This window comes from Austrofundulus limnaeus, unplaced genomic scaffold (genome assembly GCF_001266775.1).
Source record: "Austrofundulus limnaeus strain Quisiro unplaced genomic scaffold, Austrofundulus_limnaeus-1.0 Scaffold23, whole genome shotgun sequence".
In the NCBI taxonomy this organism is placed as follows: Eukaryota; Metazoa; Chordata; class Actinopteri; order Cyprinodontiformes; family Rivulidae; genus Austrofundulus; species Austrofundulus limnaeus.
This window is the reverse complement of record NW_013952425.1, coordinates 331,550-348,150: the sequence shown is the minus strand read 5'-3', so window position 1 is coordinate 348,150 and position 16,601 is coordinate 331,550. Positions and strand designations below refer to the sequence as shown.

Genomic DNA, 16,601 nt, shown 5'->3' with positions numbered 1-16,601 from the left:
TACTAACATCACTCCTTTTTAACAACTGAGGCAAAAATGTAATTAATTCAGAAAATCTTTTCAGGACCCCACTTTGACGTTTTGGGGCCCCACTTTAGGTCCCGACCCCAACTTTGGGAAACACTGCGCTAAATGCTTCTATTCACCCTAAATGGATAGCTCAGATCTTTTGAAGTGGGGTTCTATGGAATTGCTATGAATAATTATCTTACYYGTCGTAGATATCTGTGCGACTACAGTTTGAAGAAAGAGTTTAAATCTGACTTAAACCAAGGTGGATTGATTAAAATCATCATAAAACAACCAATCAAACAGTACATTATAGCAGCTTATTTGTAACCTTGTAAAAATCTGGTTCTCAGTTAGATGTTTGTTTTATGATCTAAAGACTCCATCTCGCCTACAGCCTGTGTGTGGCCCTGGAAAACTAAATCAAAATAGCTTTAAGCTTATGTGTCGTTATTAAAACCATGTTATTTATAGAAAACCTGGTCACACACCTTGTGGTGGTTACTTGTACATCAGCGTTGATGTACCCGAAATGTTAAATATTATATGTTTACACTACTGGATCGAGGCACATATTCAAAAGAGACTTGTTGATCATATTACTGTTTAAAGTAAATGATTGAAATCAGTCAGAAATTATAAAACATGAGATTAAGACTATATCTAAAATGAATTTAATCCATCCCAAAATATCCTTCAACTGTGTTTATAAACTTTTATGAAATTGTGGTGGATTTTCTGAAATAATAGATTCAAGAATTAAAGTCACTGTTRTTTTTTGTGGCAATTTCATAAAAGGAAATAAATGACATGGTTTTTACAAGAAACACAAATAAGCCGAAGCTCTTGCATTTAAAACAGTATCATTTTTCTTTTACAACGTCATCGGTTTTTCATCACAAGGTTATTTACATAGAATTCAGAGGTTATTTCTTGTGCATTTCTGCTCCCAGAACCTTGTCATTCAGACATGGTGTAAAAGTTTACAGAATCGTGGTTTAATGAGTTGTGATGAACTGTTTGAGACTGCAGATGCAGCGATCCTCTTCAGCCTTGGTCCCACTTGAATAAGCCATCTGTCATGGCCTGTAGGAGTTGCTGAAAGAACACCTAACCTTCCATTAACTTGTCAACTTGTCAATCTGTATTTTACCAAATTTGGATAATTCCATTGTCTACAACAACTAAATCGTAATTGTTCATAACCTTTCCAAAGAACCCTATTTCTAAAGATCAGAAGTATCTTTTTAAACTGATATCAAATTACTGTTAACTGTCTCCCGCCTCCAGTTTCTTGCCGTGTCGGCCTGAATGACAGCGCTGCGGCGTGAACTGTCATTTTCCAGTGGCCAAAAATGGAGGCGTCTCTCCGCTGCAGCAGCGGAGATTAAAAGATTAATAATTCAACCACAGGTCATGAATCACGTTCTGTTTTTTTTTCTTTTCTTTTTTCTTTTCATCTCAAAAGAGCCTCATCACCTTCCACTGGCCCTGTTTCTTCCGGTCTGCTTTTAGTTTTTCTTTCTGCTGAGCAAAATGGACTTTCTGTGCTGTTTTCATATGAAGCATGAGGTCAGGGGGAGCACTTTATTTCATTATTGACGAAATACCGGCGGCCCTCGCGGAGTAATCGCAGTTAACACGGACATGTAAGACACATCGGTGAGTACTTAAAGACTCTGTGGGTCCATGTCTGTCAGGAGGTCAAGGTCAATCCAATTCCACTGGAGTGATGCAATTACAATTCATTGAAAACTAATTGAATCATTCCTGAATTATTGTCTGTGATGGTAATTTGGCTCTTTGACCTAAAAATCTGAATGAGGAARAAGCTCATTTCTGGTCATTGTCGGGTATTTTTTTTAACGTGCACAGTTTATTTAAATAAAAAGTTATTTTAAAAGTTTACTTTGGAGACCAGTATTATTGTGAATGTGGATATTATTGAGCAAAGAAAAAGCAACAAAAATATTTTTGCTGATGCATGTGTTCATTTTCTATAAGCAAAATATCTCATCAATCAATGGTCAGATTTACATATGTAGATGACTAACTGAAGTTTATTTCATTCAAGATGGCCGTCATAGCTAAAGGACATTATCAAACAAACAAAAAAAGAAAAAAAAGAAAGAAAAAAAGCCATAATTCAGCCAATTGATGATGAAATTGGACCAATTCAAACCAATGCAAGATGGCAACAACCACTAACTGACATTAGTTAGTATAAAAGTCCCAATAACTTTGTTAATTTTACAGATACTGGGTTAGGATTCGGTGTGGTAGTAGCTGGATGTCATCTTTAACAGATACTCAAAGTAATACACATTGAGCTTTTTTTTAAATCTAAATCTTTACTTTTTCGTCAGGTGATACGTTTCCATTCAACTCAATAGTTCTCAAGCTGTGGGGCAATCCCTCCTGGGACGGTTAAAGGGGAGGCTATATTGCTCAATGTGTTTTTTTCATTGCTTTTAAAATGGACAGTAAATTATTCAGAAAAATAGAAACAAATGGTTATGGCATGGCATTTCATTTAAGAAATATGCTTATACTTAAGTACTTGATTGTTATTGTACAGTAACAGTAGAGCACTTCTCCATTGTCCTCTCTATTCGGTTCATGTCTGCTCAGTTCTACTCACTTGTAGGTGTGCCCCTCACTTTGCGGTCAGATCATCAGCAAGCAGCTAAACCATTGTGGTTTTATCTTCCAATAGTGAAACTTTTGAAAACATTTTTGCAGCACTGTTTAGAAATGCATGGGTAACTGTGGACAGCGAGTTTGTCCGAAACCTCCCGGGATATCTGCTCATTTCAGACGGCTCTGTCCAGCGATCGTCTCCTGCATCTTTGTTCAGGAAGAGTTTGTCAGTTCTGCACCGGCTCAGTCTGCTGACTCAAATTGGTTTGCGTGCAACACTCGGTTGTACCCTGTTAGAACCAAAAATGGAGACACATTTTGGCTGAGGCTGAACCGATGAGAACCACTTRKAGGTACACCCGTGGAAAGGGAACCTGACAGTATTGCTACTGTTTTGTTCTTGGGAGGGGACTATGGACAATTTTTTTATTCTTTAAAATGGGGGCTTGATGGGAAATGTTTGAGAACCGCAGCCTTTAATAATTTTTGTTGTGTAAATTACAAGAGTCCAGTTTCCTTACAATTCTCACAGATGGCCACGATTCTTCAGCCACAGTTATGAAGCACCTGTTTCTGTGTCACTCCAGCCCTCTGTTTGATGTATATCCCCTGAGCAGGATTATAAACGATAACCTCAAACCTTTCTCTCCCTCTCCATGCTCAGTTTTCTAGCTCATACTCCCTGTCCCGTCCCTTACTTCACATCTCCTTCACCTCTCGTTTGTCTCTTCTGTTGCAGTTGCTGGCTTCGCCTGGACACGTACTTCATCTGGAGTTTCATAGGACCGGCAACCTTGATAATTATGGTAAGTTCCCTTCTCCTCTCTACCCTCCTGCCTAACACCCCCCCACACTCCACACACACACACACACACTTCTGCTCATTAACCCTACTTAGCCTGCAGGTCGCCGCTTAAATGGTCCACAGAGAAACCCCCCCTCCCTACTTCTGGTTCTCTTCTCCCTCTTGTCTCTGCCCTGTTGAGCACATATGCCACCGCGAGGCACAGAGACATCCGGGGAAAAAAAGGAAATGAAAGAGAGGTGTAGAGAATATATTGTAGCTTGTCACCCCCACTGCAGTGACAAGGTTGGAAGGGAGGTGGGGGGAATGAGGGGTATGGGTAGCAGGTTTGAAGCTAGAAGCAGAGAGCTAGACGGAGCAAACTCTACTCAGTATGCAGCGTCAGTGTAATCCACGCCGCAATGATGATTGATTTTGTTCCTGTTCCAACCTGTACATACTCCACTACCTCTTCCTCATCTCCTCCTCGCAGGCTCTGGCTGCAGATACACATGAATTATGCAGACGAGAGGCTCCGTGTGCTTCTACCAACAAGAACATTTGTTTWGTTTTTTTTTAATAAAAGAGCTCATATTGATCCAAATTTCATGTCTATTTGTACCTTTTAATGAAACCTCTCACTGTGGTGATAATTACTGCGTATCGACATACAAACTCGAACATGACTCTGACTACAAACAAGTAAAGAATATGAGCATGTAATGTGATTATTCAGTGATAATTCATGTCTAACTGCCCAGCAGTGATGAGTTTGCCACGTCCAATCATGCATAATGCACTTTCTCACCCCAGTTAGGAGTAATCTTTCACAGGGCTTCTTCCTGTCTCAAATCACTTTCGTTTCTAAAACAGTGCAGACGTTTTAAATCACTTTTAGCTCTTTATATCTGCTTCCAAAAACACAGATATCCCTGCAAACATTTAAAATAGTTTTGGTTTAATAATTTATAAGGTTTTCTGAAGGTCCTATCAAGACTTTTATTCATATTCCCACAGAGCAAACAGGTGTGGGCCAGACCTGGTGTTAAGCTGGCACTACTGGCTGACTGCTGCCAGAGCAAGTGGTTTGTCAAGAGAATGTAGGCCAGGTCTGGAAATGGTGGTGTTGCTTTTTGGATGGCATGCCACAACTGGCCCAGCTGTGGTTTGGTTTATGAGGCTTAAATCTACCAATTCCACAACTGGCCCTGCTGTGGTTTGGTTTATGAGGCTTAAATCTACCAATTCCACAATTGGTCCAGCATGGATTGGTTTATGAGACATCAGTCTACCAATGCCACAACTGGCCCTGCTGTGGTTTGGTTTATGAGGCTTAAATCTACCAATGCCACAAGTGGCCCTGCTGTGGTTTGGTTTATGAGGCTTAAATCTACCAATGCCACAACTGGTCCAGCGTGGTTTGGTTTATGAGGCTTAAATCTACCAATGCCACAACTGGTCCAGCGTGGTTTGGTTTATGAGACATCAGTCTACCAATGCCACAACTGGCCCAGCTGTGGTTTGGTTTATGTGGCTTAAATCTTCTAATGCCACAACTGGCCCTGCTGTGGTTTGGTTTATGAGACATCAGTCTACCAATGCCACAACTGGCCAAGCTGTGGCTTGGTTAATGTGGTTCTGGCCCATGCATGGACCACATCTGGCAAACCTCATCTGGGCCACCAAAAGGCCATCCATCATTCTTAWTGGTATCTGGGCCAAGTGTTTAATGCATTTGAGCCAGAACTGGGCCAGACAATTTTGCTATCTATGTTTGGATTCTTTTTTCTCACATTTCCTGTCCAGCTTTAAAGGCTAGCATGTTGTGCAGTATTTGCTTTGAAATAAGTAAAAAGAAAAATTGTCTGCAGCAGAAGAAAATTCTGTCTTTTTTAAAACATGAAATACCTCAGCAAAGAACTGACCTGAAATATGCTAATTTTGTTGTTAATCTTCTGGCTGATAGATTTTTAGCTAACAATTCTCTGGAATCTCTGTGTTGATGCTAAAATTATATTTTGTATTTGTCAACTTGTGCTATCTTTAGGGTTTTTCCTAGAGTCAACAAAAAGTTTAGAGCAATTATTATCTTTGTGACTGCTAGAAACAAAGTTACTTTTGTTCAGTCCTGTACATCACTGCTTCTATCCCTTGATAATTTGATGTCTCCAACGCTGTTTCTCACAGCTGTTATATTTTATTTTTTTATATTTAATTTTTCCACCACTTCCGACTAATTGCTGTGGTTTCGGAGCCCTTCTGAGCATCATACCTCTTGCTGTGACTAGAATTGACTCATTTTCTATTTCTGCAACCTTCGGCTCACAGAAGAAAAAAATAGATTACTGAGAGACACCAGAGTGGGTCTGTGTAATATACATTTTGTTCTGCTTGTGTTTAGTAATACTTCAGCTGTAAATATAAAACTGCCTACTTGTTATATTGACTAATCATCAAGTGTTTGGCGAACAAAAGAAAAAGTTCCTCTAATGCAAAAKCATTTGTAATTGCAAGTAGTGGAACAGTTCTGCTAATCGCGGAGCTAGCTTCTTATTTAGCTGATTAGCATTTTGGTAACTTTGGAAATTGTTAGGTTTTTCTAATTTTAGGTCCACAAAAAAATTCAAGTGTTAAACTTTCATTTTTATGTCATTTATCCTGAAATAAAACCTATCACCTTTTATAAGCAGTGCTGAACATGTCAGGCACTATGTGTGTGTAGCATTTAGCATCTTCAGCAGCTAAACTTCAAAAAGAAATAAAATAACATTTAACAATATTTTAAAAACAAATACAAAAATGGACTCTGTGTAAAATATGGTTGAGAACGTTTTGGCAGTTTGATGTTTAACTAGGTTCAAACGGTAGCCTAATTATTAAAGAAACAAACGTGATCAAATAAAAGTTTTTATTCTGAAAGGGGTAAAAACATTTGCATCAGTGACACAGACTGAGCAATAGCCATCTTAGCAGTTAGTTTCAACTAATTTCATAATCTGTATATTGTTTTAAAGTTAGTGGAGCTACGCTGTAACACATTACGGCAAAGGCTGGTTCACCCCAAAGATCCGGTGCCCCGGCACAAACAGAGCAATATTGTATATGCTGTTAAGTGCCAGGAGGACTGTGACCAGTTATACATCGGGGAAACAAAGCAGCCACTGTTCAAAAGAATGTCCCAACACAGACGAGCTACGTCTAATGGCCAGAACTCTGCAGTTTTCACTCATTTACAGGCCAGCGGTCACTCTTTCAGAGATGAGGATGTTCTCATTCTTGATAGRGAGGAATGTTGGTTTGAGAGAGGAGTAAAAGAAGCCATTTTGTGAAGAAAGACCGTCCATCATTAAACAGAGGTGGAGGCCTCCGTTTTCAGCTGTCCTCCTCCTACAGCGCTGCCATTGCCAGTATCACTCCGCCCCCTGTTAACAATAAGTGTTAATTAGGTGTCAACGATAGCCATGTGATGTGAGTATCAGTCACCTGGAGGCAGGACTCAAAAGCCTGAATTTTGCCTGAAACTCTCAGACTGAAGAAGTCTCTTGGAGGAGAGACGAAACGTTTCATTAAAGAAGAACCCGTCCAGAGGACCTATACAATTTTTTTCCTTTTAATTTTTTACCTGGATTACTGAGATGCATCAGGACATTAGCGGAGCTACGTTTCTTGCTTAGCGGATTAGTGGTTAGTGAAGCTAGCTTTTTGGTTAGCTGTGCCCACCACTTGTTATTGGTGTCATTGCTAGTGAAATAGCTGATTTTTTTTTCTTACAAATATTTTATATGTGAAGAAAAGAAGCATCCACAGCAGCAGTGGCTCCCTGTTTTTGAGCCTTAGTGGGATTATAATGAGACAAGGTCACGCAGGACAGTTTACAGGATTTTTGCGCTCTGTTTGKCAGAGTTGGGTGGTGGAGTGGCCACATCTAGCTGCAGCGTTCCTGCTTTGTGTGACAAAGTGCCCCGATTTTAAAAATAAACGCCACTTAAAACACGAAACCCACAACCTTGTCTTTCCCCTCTCTTTTCCAGCTGAACGTGATCTTCCTGGGCATCGCGCTCTACAAGATGTTCCATCACACGGCCATTCTGAAGCCAGACTCCGGTTGCCTGGACAACATCAAGTAAGAGCACTCAGATCACCCAGACATCCATTAAAGTTGCCAGGAATAGCGCCGCTCGCGACTCTTTGTTGCAGCCTGAAAGAATTGCTTTGGTTTGAGCGTGATGGGTGCGCTTCAACCACAAACGCTCTCTGACAGCTGAATTGTATCAAGCATGAGTCACCATCAGCTGACCTTTCCCACTGTTTTTCTTCCATATAATGAACCTCCGGTTAAAGATCAACCTGTGAGCGGCGCGCTGTGTGCCGGACCTTGTTTTGGAGCCGTGTAATTTATTTCGCACCTCCCTTGATATTTGGAGATGTTATTAAAAGCACTTAAGTTGTGAACATCCAGCCCGAGGGGTATGAGAGTGTAAACCTGCAGGGTAAGCACCTCTCATTATGCTTAAAGGTTGTGTCGGCGCAGGTTAAACTCAAACAGGTATTCTGTTGCATCTCCATCATTATCTGTAGAGCGCTGTTGTCTGCTCAGGGAAAGGCCAAGAGACAATCTGACACACCAAACCTGGTTTTATCTCGATGTCAACACGCCACGCGTGAATATTCATTAGATGTGTGTTTTCGGTCTGTTCTTTTAGATAATATGAGCACTTCAGGGACAACAGTGGCAGCAGAAAACAAACTTTTGTTTAAGTGTTTTAAAGATTAGCAAGAAAAACTTTTAATTTGATTTAAGTCACTGTTGTAAAAGCAACTGAGGTTTCACTTTATCTTGATTTTCAAGCAAGAAGTCTGGTTGAATTTAAAGAAATAACTTCGAACTTTCAAAGTGAAAAAAATTATAAGCAGTTGATATCTTACATGTTGTCGATAGCTCTTTGAGTGGTCTCCGTCTGGAGAAATAAAGTTTAAAATTGCACAAGATTGACAAGCTAACAGCTAATCTTAGTCACCAGTAACACAAGTTCCACTTTATAACTCAGGGATGTCAAACACATTGTCACTGAAGGCCACATGAGCATTATGGTGGCCCTCAAAGGGCCAGTTGTAATTAACTTTGACATTTTGTGTTTAACTTGGACTAAAAACATGAAACGTCACGTTCCTTGACTGAGCTCTACGTGGTATTTCCTGCATAGAAACAGTGTTTTAACACGTCACCTTATAAACACTGAAAAGTACTATATGTACGACTGTGTACAAAATAAATAATAACTAATTATTAGTATACCATTATTACTATACTATAAAGTAAAAGTAAAAGAGTTTTACTCACTGAAGATTTGTTGTGAGTAGCCGCCATCTTGAATTCTGAACTCTCCCACTTTCCAACAGGGAATCCACATTGAAGGGGGCATTCCAGTGAAAATTTATGACTTGTAAATGTGAAATTTCCACTTTCCAGTACAACTRGGCTGCAGAAAAAAATGCAGTGAAATGAAGATTTTACTTGGCAAATTTCACCAGCTACCAGCTGCTTTTGAACCCCGTGCAGCTCCATCTATTGGTGGAAATTCATGAGTAAAAAACTACTTCTAATCTAATAATCTACTAATGTATTAATACATTTTTGAAGTTCTTACGGGCCACAGAAAATGTTGTGGTAGGACACATTTGGGCCTCGGGCCACAAGTTTGACTCATCTTATAATTCTTTTAAAATATAATGAAATGGCAGAAAAGAACACTACGATGCTCTGAGTACGACAGTAATGTTTGTAAACTTAAGAAAAAAGTCACGTTGAAAATTTCAAGAAAGCAGCAATCTACTAGCCTTTATATCATCTGCAAATGGAGGCCATTCACAACAGGTAAGATATTTGTTCCATGAACTCCATTTCTAAAGATCTGAGCTGAGGTTTTGAACGGTCGGTCTTGGAGAAAAATGAGTCTGTGTAACCTTTAAAGGAGCAGTGAGTGAAAACGTTGCAGGATGAGGCAGCGTTTCCAGGAACCTGAAGAAAGGGCAGGCTGTTTTCTGCAGATGGTGTGAAGTTGTTTCGCTGTCTGCGTGCGCTGATGGAAAAGGGTCTCTGCTCTGTTTCTGTCCTGGTTTTTTCTTCGGACTCATCAGCATGTCGTACGATCGGTGCTGTGCCTGTTTTAGGAGCGCCGCATCACCTGGTGGAGCTCAACACCGGTGCTCCTGTCTGCCTGGTCTTTTCTGCCACACACACACACACACACACACACACACACACACACACACACACACACACACACTTAAATTTAAATAAAAAAGTAATCTACCAGCACATTGACCTTATCGAGTCTGAGCAGGGGACAGCGCAATCTTGCAAATTTTCCAGGTGAAGACACATTCGGGTTCTGGTGGTGTTAGATTTCCACAATCGCCACCTTTGCTGCACTTTTTTTTTTTTTTTTGCTCAGCGTTGGTGTTTTTTGGGTGGTTTAGCTGGCACAGCTTCCCTCCACTCTTTAGCCTTCACTGATGGTCACTGCAATTTTACAAAAGCTTAGGATGATACTAACTGCTTAGTAAAGTGCTCATCAGGCTATGAAACAATCTAATGTTAGATGTGCATTATGCACTGCAGTTCCCCTAAAAGACAGTAGGTGTCACTACAGAAGAATAGTAACCTTACTCAGCAATGGTGGCATTAGAAGAACTCATACAGGAAGTACTTTCTCCAAACAATTTTTGCTTCTCTGCATTGCTGTTCACAAAGGCAGACAGATTTTTGGTATTAGTTGTTCTTCCATGCCACTGGATACATTACTAATATATTACAGCCCAAGTAGTTAAGCTCCAGAGGAGTCTTTTTTTTCTGAATGACTTTCTGTGGAGTCCTGACATGCCCACCTAGTCTCTTAACATTTCTATTTTCTTGCTCTTGCAGTCGGAAAATTTTAACATTTTCTCTCAGGATGTTTTTATGTGGGTTAGGGTTAGTGCGGTCCTTAATGCAGCAACCATTTGGCCATTTTTCATATTTTTCTCGCAGAGGAGCTCTTCCTATTTTTTCCAAAAACAATGTCAGCCTCCTTCTACAACCTGGTCACATGACAAAGTACTTGGTTGTCTGACTTTGAGAATTGTAATTGTAAAATACTTTTCCAAATATCAAATATAGAGTCAACCTAATTTCCTAACCTAAWTTCCCTCTGGGATCAATAAAGCTTGTTTGAATTGACTGAAATTGAATTTGAACCATAGAATGTGGTCATTTACCCAATGAAAATGGAAGGAAACCCAATAATTACTTAATATAGAATAGTAGGTGTACCACAAGTCCGTGACCTTGGTCCCAATTTTTTATGCCCATCTGTTGTCATATAATATCAATAAATATGCTATAAATATATAAAGCAGAATGCATAAAGCTGAGCTAAACGTATTYATAGTATATTTACTGATGTTTTAGTCTCTTAAATGTGATTTATAACACATGACACGCATCTGACCTACTGACTCTAAGTCTCACTTAATTTCCAAACAGCAGGCAGTGTCCGACACTCCAGTTGAGGAAAAACAAGTTAAATCTGCTCGGCTTCTGTGAGCCCCTCATTTATCTTGTGTAGTTTTTGACATATCACCAAATGCTCAGCTGCACAAACAGGTTTGCAAAATTGAGTGTTGTTAGCAGCACACACTTTGTCACAACCATCAACAGGTGACTGTTTTATCTCAGGACGAACAAAGAAAAGAAGCATTTAATAGGAGCTGTGATCAAAGGATTTAGGCGTTTAAAGAAATGCTTAAATGTTAAAAACATAAATGTGTTTCTGTTTTCTGCCTTGTCTTGTTTTCATCTCAGCTTTTTTTTTCCGAGCGACTCATCAAGCCGAACTGGTTTGATGATCTTGAAGTGGAAGCTCTGGTTAATTGTGTCAGTTTAGCCTCTTTTTTTTTAACGACTTCTTTTATTTCATCTTTCTGCTTTTTGGTTYGATGTCAAGTCTTCTCTTCAGATTTCATCAGTCTGCCTTGTTTTAGTATAAATATTTCATCTCCTTCTTCTGTTTTCCTGCTTTTGATTAGCACTTACATCCTCCTCTTTTTTTTAATCTTGCACCATGTTTATCTCCAACATCTTTCTGTTTGTCATGTCACCTTTTTTTTCCTCTTTTCACTTCAGCTATCGTTATTATGATGGATGTGTTGTTGTCGAATGGCACCGGTAAGATGCAACATTTCTCAGTAGAGGGTGTAAAGTAGAATTGATATTGTGTTTTTGATGTGTTGTTTCGTTCCCCTCCCTCCTCTCCCCTTTAATGGAGACCACAGCTGTCCTCTGATTCATGAACTACAACATGACCCCTGATTTATTTTGTGACTTTTAACCCCAAACAAACCTCTAAAAGCAGCATATTTACTGCTCTCTAGAGTGAATTCTCTTAGAACTGATGAAACTTTCAAGTGTTTTGATGCTAAAGATGGAAAAAAAACAGGCCTCCGCTGTCATCAAAAACTTCTACTTCACTGATGTTTTAATTATTTTTTTAGCCGATTAGCATATTAAGCACACCTTTGGTTAAATAATTACCTCCCAGTTGGGCTGATTGCAGCACTTCCCCTCTTCTAAGAAACAGCCGATGAAAGAACTTCATGTGCAGATTTGAAACGGGTTGAACGGTCCAATCTTGGCCTCATCCATAAATGATCTGCGACAATAAATGGAACCTCRGCAAATTAAGCCATTTGGCTGGAAACGGGTAATTTGACGCCACAGTCGGCTTCAAATGGTCTCATTTTTGGTMTTTCTGTTCAACAACTAGAACAATAACACTTTTCTCAGCTGAAATCACTCTGCCGCTGCCCTCAAGTAGTATATTTATAGTATGTTGCTCAGCCTTTTTTGCCTGGATTTTTGGTTTTGTGGTGAGCATAGTTGAGGTTGAGTAGTTGGACTGCAGTGATATCATGACATAAAATTCTACCCTGGGTCTAGATTTCATGGTTTGAAAGAAAAATACAGATGTTATTGGRGTTTTTACTGTTTATTTATTTTATTTTATTTACCATTATTTAACCAGGCAAGTCCCGTTGAGATTGCRGATCTYTTTTTCAAGGGAGGCCTGAGCCTGAAAGCAACCTATTGTACATGTKTTTAGGGGAGGGGGAAACCGGAGKAGCYGGAGAAAACCARCRCAAGCACGACGAGAACATTTAAATTCCGCACAGAAAGACCCAAGGTCCAAACTGGGAATCGAACCCAGGACCTGGGCYGTTGGTGCTAACCAYTGAGCCGTCGTGCCACCACTRACTGTAMTGTTAAAAAAGAAAATTGACTCTATTACAAATGCAATAAAGCAATAAAACTACTTTTTCCTATTTTATCTTTCAATCGTTTTAGCAACTGTTTACCAAATTTTAGCTTATTTCTACCATTTTCTCAATTTGTTTTCAGATTCTGTTTAGCTAATTTAATCTTTTAGCTTTTGTTTTTCTAATTTYAACTTTTAGTTATGGTCTGGCTAACTTTAGCTGTTAGCCTGATTTACTAGCTTTATGTTTTACCTTTGTTCTYGTTATTTCATTTTGCCTACTATTTATTAAATTTTAGCTCATACCTATGGGTTTTCTCATTCCAACTTTTAGCTTCTGTTCTGCTTGTTTTAACTTTTTTCAATTTAGTTTCAGCTTCAGGAAATTTCGGCACTCACAGTAGACTTACAGAAAATTCTAATTTCTCAAGCTACATGATCTCACAATTTGACCTTGTCTGAGATTTATGTCCACTTTATTTGCTAAATAAATAAATATATTTGTAGAAAAGCTACAAATCTGTATCTAAAAATACAACTCTTTGTATAGGAAAATCAACTTTCCTCTAAAATTTTCCACAAAAGCTTTCCCAACACACTTAGTTTGTCTAAAATRCCCATTTTAATAGAGGCTTCTCCAATAACACACACGTTAGCATAAACAGTTTTGCACCTAATGATGCTTACGATATAAGAGGGTCATCAGCAAAAGTATATTACTAGCTTTCAGGCAAAACCTGACAGGACAAAGCACCAAATGAAAGGCAGCTGTTATTAACTTWTTGCCTCAAAGCTTCATCCAAGCAATCATCAGAACCAATCCCAGTTTTTTAATTTATTTTTTTTATCTGATAACTCCAGAAAAGGACACGCTGAAATGAGTCATGTAGCCACGTCTTTGCCTGTCCTCTAAGACACATTGTCCTGCGACCTCTCGTATCTGTCATCCACCATCCTTTAGACTAAAACCGCCACAGGACAGAGGCTCACATTTTGGTCCTTTTTGTGTTTCTCTGCCCAATCTGGGGGCCGTCTCCTTGATGAAGTACCTCTCCCACCAGGTCATTAAGACAGCTCTGGGAAAATCATGTTTAATGTTCGTGCTGGTGAATTCATAAATCATTTTTTCTCACTTTTTTTTGTGTGTATTTTTTCGAACACACCTGGCCTATTTATGAAAGCTTAAATGCAAAAGTCTGCCAGCRTTTACAGGGGAAGCAACGCACTCCTGTGAACTGAGCTAATTCACTTAGCACCTGTRAATCCCTCCACGAACAAATGTTTGGTCTCCATGTTGGTTTCCAGGTTTAATCCCGACACAATTAGTCTTTTTTTTCCTAGTATTGTTTCCTTCTCTTTGTCTCAATCTGTACATTTGGTTTCCCATCCTCACCTTCTACACCTCTCTTTTGCTTTGATGTGACTTCATTTATTTTTTGCCTCTTTTATTTTCTTTCGTAACCAGCTATCAGGATTATGAGCCTAACATCAAGTAAGACAAACTTCTTTTTTTTTTCTTCTTTTTTTGTGTGTGTGTACGGCCCTATTCTAATAATGCCATGTCTCATTTCCTCATTCATAAGAACAAACCGGGACCCAAATCCATCTGGCTTCCTGTCTGAGTCATTAACGTGATTAATAGTGGGGCACTCAGTCATGTTGAAGGCTGCATTATTAAACCCACAGTACTTCTYGCCTTAGATATACACAGCCTACAGATGTGACAAGCAAGATAATGTTGAAGTGGCACCTGTACCTTCGCACTGTACTGTATAGACATATATTAACACTTGAATGTAGATACCATACTCACATTTATCACTCTGAATAACACTCGACTCATAATGTGGAATAAAATGATGGGTCAGAATTCCATTTATAAGCACTTTGCCTGTAAGGAACTTATAGAATTGTTGGAAAGCCATTTTAAAATTAATTCTATGCACTTATTGARGAAGCTTTAAGACTTTTTTATGAAATGCTATTTTTCCACCCAAGCAGTGTGACAGACAACCCACACATCCAACATATTGTTTATTTTATGTATTATAATAATAAAGAACAGTTTTGTTGTTTCTGTAATAAGTCATCCCCATAACATACCTTGAGTGCTAAATGTTTGCACAAGAGATTTATTTAAACTTTTTGTGCACAAGGCCATGGAGAAGGAGGTATCTGTAGTCACTAAGTGGGAGTTTTTTGGTGTGTGGGAGGAGTATGGTAATGATGTGATTGGTCGGCTTGACTGTTTTGGGTGGAATCTGAAGAAGCCAGGGGCAGCTGTGGAGACATGTAGCTTGGTTGAAACATCCAGAAATCTCATATAACTTTAAACATAAATAATAATTTTTGTCTTATTCAGAGAGGAAGGTGCCAGCCACACGGAATTTCTAGTCTTTAAATTATGTTTACATGTGTCCATTAATTTTACTATTACTATTACTTTAACTTTCTCCACAAAACAAGTTAATCTAACGAATCACGGTTTTGCCAAACTCTGCCCACACCCAAGAGCCTATGCCTACATTCTAAACTCCACCAATCATGGTTAGAATAAACGCCGCAGACCAAGAATCGTGGTTAGGACAAACTTTGCCCACACTGTCAAGAAACTCCCCGTTTGTACTGTAGAGACCCCTACGTGTGGCCATGGGCAATATGCATTATTTCAAGTATGGTAGTGTATGTTTTGCTTTAAAGTTACTCAGTTTTCTTGTAATATTTTGCTGGTCATGGTTAATAGTTTCAGACTTTCTGAAGGTCTCATGAAGTTTTTCTTTGGACTTCAATTTTGACTGCTTTTGTTTTATTTTTACACTTTTTCTGTACAATACCTGACCATTTTCAGAGAACTGTTTTTCCAAACAGCATTGACTCATGAGTCATTTAGGCATAATTAAACTCCTAAACTTAAGATATTAACCAATGTTGAGTCAACATGTAACAGACGACCAAACAAAAACCCAATATAAGATCGGATCTTTTGCTAGTAACTAGGTCAACTGTAAGCTTGGTAGCTAAATAGTGCCTTTGATACTAGCAGTTTGTAACTACGATACAACTTATTACGATTTATTTAGTTAAATAAAAAAAAATCAACATTAACACAGTTATGTTAACATAAATACTTTTTTATTATAAAACATTTCATCTAGAACAGATTATCTTACTCTGCTATTTCAATATGATTAAATGTGAAAGCTTCAGTCATATAAACAGTCTCATTGTGCTGTAGTGATCAGACTTGATTTTAGACATTCAGGTGTTGTTTGCGCTGCATTTATTCAGAGTAACCCAATTATTTTGACGTGAATAATTCAGTTCAACTAATGCATCTCAAATCAAGAGCATCAGACAGAAAACATGACTACTGCACCTCCTCGGGCAAGACATGTTGATTTGATCTGCTGAAAGCATGATTTTAGTTGTTCCGAATGCTGCCAATGACAGACATGAATCAGATAATAATTTGTAYGGGATAAGATAACTGTCAGAATTATTGTATGTSTAAGAGTCTAAATTTGTAGATGTAAGTCTATMAACATACATAAATTTGTTACAACTTTGCCACATTAAAAGTACGAATGAAATTTACAAGTACGAATCAAATTTACAAGTACAAATCAAATTTACAAGTACAAATCAAATTTACAAGTACGAATCAAATTTACAAGTAAGAATTAAATTTACAAGTACACTTCTTATGTGAGAATACAAGTTTTTAAGTTACAAATATAAGTTAAAAAGTTACATCTTTGCCACATTACAAGTACAAATCAAATTTACAAGTACAATTCTTTTACCTGTGTAGGGGTCATCTCGAGTGAAGAAACAGGAGTACTGCCTCAAAGCAGGTCTCGCACAGGCCTGAGAAC

General features: G+C 38.6%; 1 protein-coding gene across 24 annotated transcripts in view; it reads left to right on the top strand.

The window, feature by feature from the left end:
- Window positions 1-16,601, top strand: part of LOC106514838 (latrophilin-3) — a 341,417-nt gene that overhangs the window by 301,199 nt on the left and 23,617 nt on the right. For 12 of the 24 annotated variants that reach the window (XM_014004292.1, XM_014004305.1, XM_014004307.1 and 9 more), the window contains 4 exons: window positions 3,389-3,455; window positions 7,465-7,556; window positions 11,598-11,639; window positions 14,192-14,218. In XM_014004292.1, coding sequence (XP_013859746.1) covers window positions 3,389-3,455; window positions 7,465-7,556; window positions 11,598-11,639; window positions 14,192-14,218 — 228 coding nt within the window. The remainder of the gene's footprint in view (window positions 1-3,388; window positions 3,456-7,464; window positions 7,557-11,597; window positions 11,640-14,191; window positions 14,219-16,601) is intronic. The other 12 variants (XM_014004298.1, XM_014004311.1, XM_014004313.1 and 9 more) reach the window with 1 other exon arrangement.